General features: G+C 38.0%; 1 protein-coding gene and 1 long non-coding RNA gene across 2 annotated transcripts in view; both read right to left on the bottom strand.

Annotated features, from left to right (window-relative positions):
- Positions 1-627, bottom strand: part of abraa (actin binding Rho activating protein a) — an 8,100-nt gene extending 7,473 nt beyond the window's left edge. Inside the window, exon 1 of the mRNA XM_059330254.1 lies at positions 1-627. This exon is cut by the window's left edge and continues 9 nt beyond it. Within this exon, the coding sequence (XP_059186237.1) occupies positions 1-627 (627 nt within the window).
- LOC131969112 (uncharacterized) overlaps positions 1-5,398 on the bottom strand; it is a 33,997-nt gene extending 28,599 nt beyond the window's left edge. Inside the window, exon 1 of the long non-coding RNA XR_009394087.1 lies at positions 5,061-5,398. This is a non-coding gene — a long non-coding RNA (uncharacterized LOC131969112). The remainder of the gene's footprint in view (positions 1-5,060) is intronic.
- Positions 5,399-9,242: the final 3,844 nt, after the last annotated feature.

A 9,242-nucleotide genomic window follows, 5' to 3' on the forward strand; every position in this document is an offset into this window, starting at 1 on the left:
GCTGCTGCGTTTCTTCAGCAGGATGTCGACCTGCTCCGCTTTCGACTCGCTGTTATCGCTGAGCGCCGCCTCCTCTCCCAGCCCGCTGTCCTCCGTGTCCACGCTGCTGCTCCTCGACCCCTCCTTCTTCTCCTGCAGCAGGAGCTTCCTGTTCTGGATGACTCCTCCTCCTGCTTCCGCGTTCTGCAGCGCCCTCATCTGGCGCCGCCGCGTCGGCGACTCGTTGCCCAGGAACGGCTTGCTTTCCTCGGGGCCCGACTCCATCCTCCCTCGGATGGCGTTGACCAAATCGCTGCTGCTGCACTCGCTGCGTTTGGGCTGCACGCTCTTAGTGACGGAAACGCTCCGGATCTTACTCCCGCCGGAGTTGGCGCCATCGGCTGCAACGACCCGCGGCGTGATGGTGAGTTTGGCCACGTGGTCGTGATCTCTCTTGTCTGCCTCTTCGATGGATGAAGGCATCCAGCCGGTCGGGATGGCGTCCTGCTTGTCGGAGTGATCGTTGGCCCAGCCCTGCCAGCTCTTGGCCAAGTTGGCCACCATGGCGGCACATTTTATCTTCCGCACGGCGCGTTTGAACGCCTGAGGCTCCTGTGGTGAAACTGTGGTGGTTCCACCGCTACTCATGGTGACAGGATATAGACGGGATGTATTCCAGGAGATAAAATATTTTCCTTGTGTTGTGTTTTTCCTAATTCAACTCTGCTTTTGTAAGAAAAAATTTGAACAAGACCCTTGTGGATGTGTTGTGGCAATTCCAAGTTCGTGTATCTTTGTTTTGCACAGTTTCCAGTCTTAGAAACTCTTTGAAGCTCTTTAAAATGCTCCGGTTTTGATCTGGTGAAAATGAGTTGTAACAGAAATAAGTTTAGTTAAACATTTAGCTTCTGTTTGCTCCAAATTCGAACTTGAATCTTCTCACTCGCCAAGATAAACCTTCAAGATGATTGTCAAAAAATATGTATTAGACTTTATTGCCGCTGTGGATCTTCACAAAAACATCTGCAGCTTTTAAAATGCTCCGGTTTTGATCCGGTGAAAATAAGTTGAAACAGAAAAAAATTTAGCTAAATATTTAGCTTCTGTTTGCTCCAACTTGAATCTTCTCACTCGCCAAGATAAACCTTCAAGATGATTGTCAAAAAATATGTGTTTGCTTCAGACTTTATAGCCGCTGTGGATCTTCACAAAAACATCCGCAGCTTTTAAAATGCTCCGGTTTTGATCTGGTGAAAATTAGTTGACACAGAAATGAGTTTAGCTAAATATTTAGCTTCTGTTTGCTCCAAATCCAACTTGAATCTTCTCACTCGCCAAGATAAACCTTCAAGATGATTGTCAAAAAAAATGTGTTTGCCTCAACCTTTATAGCCGCTGTGGATCTTCACAGAAACTGGTGAAAATCAGTTGAAACAGAAAAAAGTTTGGCTAAATATTTAGCTTCTTTTCGCTCCAAACTCCAACTTGAATCTTCTCACTCGCCAAGAAAAACCTTCCAGATGATCCAGACACCTCAACCTTTATAGCCGCTGTGGATCTTCACAGAAACATCCGCAGCTTTTAAAATGCTCCAGTTTTGATCTGGTGAAAATGAGTTGAAACAGAAAAAAGTTTAGCTAAATATTTAGCTTCTGTTTGCTCCAACTTGAATCTTCTCACTCGCCAAGATAAACCATTCAGATGATTGTCCAAAAATATGACTTTATAGCCGTTGTGGATCTTCACAAAAACATCCGCAGCTTTTAAAATGCTCCGGTTTTGATCTGGTGAAAATGATTTGACACAGAAAAAAGTTTAGCTAAATATTTAGCTTCTGTTTGCTCCAAATTCCAACTTGAATCTTCTCACTCGCCAAGATAAACCTTCCAGATGATTGTCAAAAAGTATGACTTTATAGCCGCTGTGGATCTTCACAGAAACATCCGCAGCTTTCCAGATCGTCACTCGGTCAGTGGGTGAGCTGCTGGTGTGAAGGAGTGTGAGGTCTTTGGCTTTAATCCCCTGCTGAAGCCCCTCTGGCTCCTCACCGGCCTTTAAATAGGGAAGGGTCGTAAAGGAAGTGATGTTTTGCAGCGTCCACGTGAGACAGCAAAGTCCAGACTCAACATTCTTGCTACTGACACAGGTTCATGCAGTCACATAGACACACACAGCAGCCAAGGAGTGGAATTTCTCCCGGTGGGATCCAGGGAACAGGTGCCCAGTTTTTTTTTTTTTAGCGACTCAGAGGTTCCTGTCCTCACACACACACACACACACACATACACACATACACACACACACACATACACTGAAACACAAACAGGCCTTTGCTCTGAGTCAGCCTGCTATACATGAGTGTGTGTTCATTGTGTATATATAGGGATATTTTCATTCAAATACGCAACTTTCCTATATTTAGGGCATGAAAAGTTATGCTTTCATCACTGTCAAACATGCAGCTCACATAAAAAGCATCCGGAGTGTGTGTGTGTGTGTGTTCTTGTCCTTCCTACATAGTGAGGACCGGAACACGTTTTTAACCAACAGAGTCAGGACATTTTTGCAAAGTGAGGACATTTCGGCCGGTCCTCACTTCTTTAAAGGCTTTTTTGAGATTTCAGACTTTGTTTTAAGGGTTAAAGGTTACATGATAATGATAATTAACTGAAACTGTATTGTATTATTGTATAAAATGTGCAGATTTATGAGATTAAAAGTAGCTTTTTTCCAACTTTTTTCTCGTAAATCTGCAACTTTTTTTGCACAGATTTGCCACTTTAAATCTCTTAACTTTGAGTTGCATTTATATGTATGAAAAGCGCTATATAAATAAAGTTTGATTGATGATTGATTGATTAAATCTGTGACTTTTTTTCTTGTAGATTTGCCACTTTAATCTAGTAAATTTGCAACTTTTTTCTCGAAATATTACCTGAAGTTACCAAATATAGTTCTTTGCCTGATAAAGGGTTAAAGGCTTTTTTGAGATTCCAGACTTTGTTTTAAGGGTTAAAGGTTACATGATAATGATAATTAACTGAAACTGTATTGTGTGGTTACAAAACTAACTAAAATTATAGTGAAAATGTCCTTCGTTTTCGTCTTTGTCAACTTTTTTCATTCATAATGAAGATGGATCAGACAAAGGAAATAAAGGCAAAATTTACTGTGACCTCTTTTAATCTCCCACCCAACAAATACCCCATTACAAAAAACTACAACTAATAAAAACTAAACTAAAACTAAAGCATTTAAAAAAATAAATACTAAACTAAAACTAGCAAACTCACTCTAAAAACTCATTAAAACTAACTGGATTTGAAAACAAAAATTCACAACGAAATTAAAACTAAAACTAATGAAAAATCCAAAACTATTATAACCTTGCAAGGGAATTCACTGTTACAATGAGGGTCCTCACAAAGATAGAAGTACAAGTGTGTGTGTGTGTGTGTGTGTGTGTCTGCATGTCTGTGCATGTCTGTATGGACCTATTTCAGTCTCTGTGTGTATTTGTGAATATGTGAATACAAAATTGTGTTTATGACTCACATACTGTCTGTACTGTTTGACTCCATGTTGGCTTTAAATGCAACTTAGTCATTCTCAGCCCTCATCGGATGATTTTATGACGGTTGTTATTGTTTTTGTTGAGTCTTTATGTGGCCTGGTTGTTAATAATCTGACTGTACATTATTTAAACGGGGTCTTGGTGTCTTGTACGTTGTGTGTCTGTGTGTTGTTATAGTTAGTCTGATAATTAATTGTTGTTTCCGTGTCATGTGAAGAACTTGGCCCGGGCCAACTGGGATTATATGTAACACTATTTAAACAAACATTGAGACGGGATTACATGCATCATCCGGGTAGAGCTCGGTGATATGATGATATATATATCTGTGTGTGTGTGTGTGTGTGTGTGTGTGTGTGTGTGTATTAGGAGTCAATTACGGAGACAAAATAGCCTTCATCGTGTAGACAGATCAGGGATGGGCAACTGGGCCCTCAGTACAACTACATGCATTTGAGCATGAAATCTTAAAAGTACAGTGTAAAAATGCACAAAATGACTTCTTGTAATTAATGTTGGTCTGCTGTTCTTGCACTGAAAAAAAAAAGAAATCACAGTAAGTGGTTATTTTTTATTTGCTTCAAACCTTTTTGTATTCCTATTTATACTTTTATACATGCATTTGAGCATGAAATATGTTAAGTTACTGCACTGTAAACAAATAGACACAAAATAAACAAATAGACTCAAAATGACAACAAAAAAAACCCAACACAAATTGACCAAAAAGCAAAAAATGAACAAAAAAAAGACACAAATAAAGACACAAAATGAACAAAAAAAGACACAAATAAAGACACAAAATGAACAAAAAAGACACAAAATGACCAAAAACATGAAATCTTATTTGCTTCAAACCTTTTATATTCCTATTTATACTGTTAAACATGCATTTGAGCATTAAAATATGTTAAGTTACTGCACTGTAAACATATAGACACAAAATAAACAAATACACTCAAAATGACAAAAAAAACCAACACAAAATGAACAAAAGGCATAAAATGAACAAAAAAGACACAAAATGTACAAAAACATGAAATCTTAAAAGTGCAGTGTTAAAATGCACAAAATTACTTCTTGTAATTAATGTTGGTCTGCTGGAACAGGAAAAAAGGAAGAAATACAAATGGTTACAAAAGTTTTATTCTAATAAAAAAAATCATCCTACACTGCAGAAAAGCCAACTTGTATTTTTTGGCCTAAAACAGTGATTTAAGTTGGTAAAACTTGGAAATATAAATTATTGATATTTAGGGCAATAATGTAAGTTAGCACAACAAAGGAAGCCAGTTGTCTGCTCAAAAACAAGTTGGTGAGTTGTTGTTACTTATATCTTTAAGTTGGGGTTCACAACAAGGGACAATAGTTCTGATAACTCTTATTTCTTTGTTGTGAAATTTGGTCATTAGCGAAAGCTAGCGGCTAACTGATGCTAGCGGCCTACTGATGCTAGCGGCTGACTGACGCTAGCGGCTAACTGATGCTAGCAGCTAACTGATGCTACCGGCTAACTGATGCTAGCGGCGCTGCTTGTTACAGCTACAAGAGTAGCCATTAGCGTATCAATGCTAACTCAACATTGTGGTCGCAACATTAGCTGACATTTCATAGCGGCGTTACAATCGTGCCAATTCAGCACATTGCAGAAGTTAGCAGAAGTAAGGATTAAAAGTTATTACAATGTAAAATTACAAGTTAGTACAACTTACAGTTGAGTTGACAAAAATCTGAATTCAGAGTTGAGCAAACTCAAAAACAAAACTTAAAATATTTAGTTTAATTGTCCAACTTAAAATTTTATCAAAGTTTGTTGCCTTGAAATTTTGAGTTCACCCAACTTTTCTTTTTTTTGCAGTGTAATAACTGGGTAACTTAAATATTTCATATATAAGCAGCCAGCTTGGGCTTTATATTCACAGAATTAGCCTATAAATTATCAATAAAATAATGATAAAATAATAAAAACAAAGGACAATAGACAATAAAATCAAACCCAGACGTCTGGAATGCCGTGCTTACCCTGCTGCCCCCACGACCCGGCCCCGGATAAACAGAGGAATATATATATCAGTTCATAAGTTAGATAGTAATGATTTTACTGCAGTGTGACATAATGTGGACGAGAAATAAGTTTTTTCTTTTTTTAAAGGATCTCAAACTGGGACCAAACTCTCCCTATGAATATTCAGTGTATTGTGTAATCCTTATAATAAACCTAGTGCTTCTGTATGTTTATCAGAAACAAGTCTGTTTACGTTTTTAATGAACAAAGAAGCTACTTTGCCCCAAACTAATGAACCTGTTTATATTTCGGTGCATATTCCCCGCTGGTTTACTCTCACATGGCTCCTTACATAATATGTAAAGTGTGATGTAAGTTTCTCCTTGGAAAAGCTCATTAGTGCCAGTCACTATAATCAGCACAGAGGAAAGAGTATCAAAGCCAACAGAACAGCGTTAGAGTGACAGTTTGACTGAGAGATTTACTGTGTGATTAAATGATTAAATGATTAATTAGTGGGATTATTAAACAGGTATTAAACAGAACTTAATGAGATATTTCAACAAATAAATCTAACTTCCAACTATGGCTCTAATTCTTTTATATTGGTGCTTTAATTCTTTTGTTATGGCTGCTGTCAGCTTTACGCATATATACACGCATATATATATATATATATACACATACACATATATATATACACATATATACACATATATACACATATATACACATATATATACACATATATATACGCATATATACACATATATACATATACACATATATATACACATATATACACATACACATATATACACATATATATACACACACATATATACACATATATACACATATATATACACATACACATATATATACACATATATACACACATATATATACACATATATACATATATACACACATATATACACATACACACACATATATATACACATATATACATATATACACACATATATACACATACACATATATACACATATATATACACATACACATATATATACACATATATACACATATATATACACATATATACATATATACACATACACATATATATACCACACACACATATATGGAGGAGGAGGAGGAGGAGGGGAGAGACAGAGGAGGAGGAGGAGGACAAGGAGAGAGGAGGAGGAGGAGGAGAGAGGAGGAGGAGGAGGAGAGAGGAGGAGGAGGAGGACAAGGAGAGAGGAGGAGGAGGAAATTTGTTTTCAGTTATTTTTTTGTGACCCAAAATGTCAAAGCTGTTTCCTTTGGAAAAGTCTGTAAAATAGAGTTTCAATATGGCCGCCTGGAGGTCATGTGACAGATTAAAGCGTTGCTATTGGTTCCCTAAACTCTTCCCTCTTTTATAAAGTATCACATCACTCAAAAACATGACTTGTAGAAATATGACAGGCCACAAATGGGGCAACACCGTTTTCACCATAGAGGGAACATGAAAACCCACCCAGGTGCTATTAATTTATTTACTTAAATAAACCAAAGTGTAATTATTTATGTGCAAATGTTAACTTCCAAGCTGTTCGTGAGACTCAATAATAAAGTTTCAGTCCTTCTAAAACACAATCTGTGACGCAGCCAGACAAAGCAGGATGAGTCCTCCGAGTGTCTGCAGACTAAAATAACCGTCCGAGGCCGAGCCGTCACCAGCTCAGGTTCCTGACATATGTGTGTGTGTGTGTGTGTGTGTGTGTGTGTGTGTGTGTGTGCTTCTAGTTCCCGTTCTCATGCCAGCAGCTGCCTCACGTGCACGCTCCCACCACCCGCTGTGCACGGCAGGCTTGCACAGAAATAGACACGCCTGGCACTTGAAAGCAGTGAGGAAGGTGTGAGCGCCGCGTGCACTGATACAAGTATTTATACGTGACTTAATCAGAGAAAACCAGCTTTTTACTCTGAACCGTGAGTCACCAAATGGATAATAATGTTCATCCCTGTAGGAAGAGTCTTTGTGCTTCTTCTCCTGCAGCGTGGAGACGCTTCTGCTGTGTGTGTGTGTGTGTGTACTTGTACTCCCTACATAGCGAGGACCGGAACACTTTTTTAACCAACAGAGTGAGGACATTTTTGCAAAGTGAGGACATTTCGGCCGGTCCTCACTTCTTTAACCCTTTATCAGGCAAAGAACTATATTTGGTAACTTCAGTGAATATCAAAATGGGGTCGGGAAAAAAGTCGCAGATTTAAGAGATTTAAAGTGGTGCATTGGCAAGAATAAAATTGCTTTTTCCCACTTCTTTCTCGTAAATCGGTGACTTTTTTCCATGCAGATTTGCCACTTTAAATCTCTTAAATCTGCAACTTCTTTTCTTGTAGATCTGCCACTTTAATCTAGTAAATTTGCAACTTTTTTCTCGAAATATTTTTATTTTGGATATCTGCTGAAGTTACCAAATACGGTTCTTCGCCTGATAAAGGGTTAAAGGCTTTTTTGAGATTTCAAACTTTGTTTTAGGGGTTAAAAGTTACATGATAATGATAAGTAACTGAAACCGTATTGTGTGGTTACAAAACGAACAAAAATTACAGTGAAAATGTCATAACAATTAAACTAAATATTTTAAGTTTTGTTTTTGAGTTTGCTCAACTCTGAATTCAGATTTTTGTCAACTCAACTGTAAGTTGTACTAACTTATAATTTTACATTGTAATAACTTTTAATCCTTACTTCTGCTAACTTCTGCAATGTGCTGAATTGGCACGATTGTAGCGCCGCGATGAAATGTCAGCTAATGTTGCGACCACAATTTTGAGTTAGCATTGATACGCTAATGGCTACTCTTGTAGCTGTAACAAGCAGCGCCGCTAGCATCAGTTAGCCGCTAGTGTCAGTTAGCCGCTAGCTTCAGTTAGCCGCTAGCATCAGCTAGCCGCTAGCATCAGTTAGCCGCTAGCATCAAATAGCCGCTAGCATCAGTTATCCGATAGCATCAGTTAGCCGCTAGCATCAGTTAGCCGCTAGCATCAGTTAGCCGCTAGCTTTCGCTAATGACCGAATTTCCCAACAAAGAAATAAGAGTTATCAGAACTATTGTCCCTTGTTGTGAACCCCAACTTAAAGATATAAGTAACAACAACTCACCAACTTGTTTTTGAGCAGACAACTGGCTTCCTTTGTTGTGCTAACTTACATTATTGCCCTAAATGTCAATAATTTATATTTCCAAGTTTTACCAACTTAAATCACTGTTTCAGGCCAAAAAAATACAAGTTGGCTTTTTTGCAGTGTGGATTTTTGAATTTTTTACGAGGTTGATAGAAGAACCCCGCGACAGTTTTCTTCTCTTTTTTTAAATGTAATATTATTTATGAGTTGTGTACGCAGGCTGCAAAGTGCATGTCTATGAAAAAAAGCATTCAGTTAGTTTGTTCATGTTTTAAATCTTGGTTAAGATAAAAAGTATCTCAGCGAGCCAGGCCTCCGTCTGGCCACACTCATGATGATAAGCTGCTGGTTTACAGGACGGAGGAACAAGATATAAAATGTATCACAAAGCAAACTTTACAGAAACACCAATCATTCTTTGAAGTTCACAGTAGCTGAAGTTCTCACAGGCCGATTGATCTGAAGTAATTGGGTTTGTTTGGGATTAATGATAAAAAGTTGAGAGTCAGGACTCAAACATGCCGAGAGGAGAAGAA

The sequence above is a fragment of the Centropristis striata genome, chromosome 3 (genome assembly GCF_030273125.1).
Source record: "Centropristis striata isolate RG_2023a ecotype Rhode Island chromosome 3, C.striata_1.0, whole genome shotgun sequence".
NCBI lineage: Eukaryota > Metazoa > Chordata > Actinopteri > Perciformes > Serranidae > Centropristis > Centropristis striata.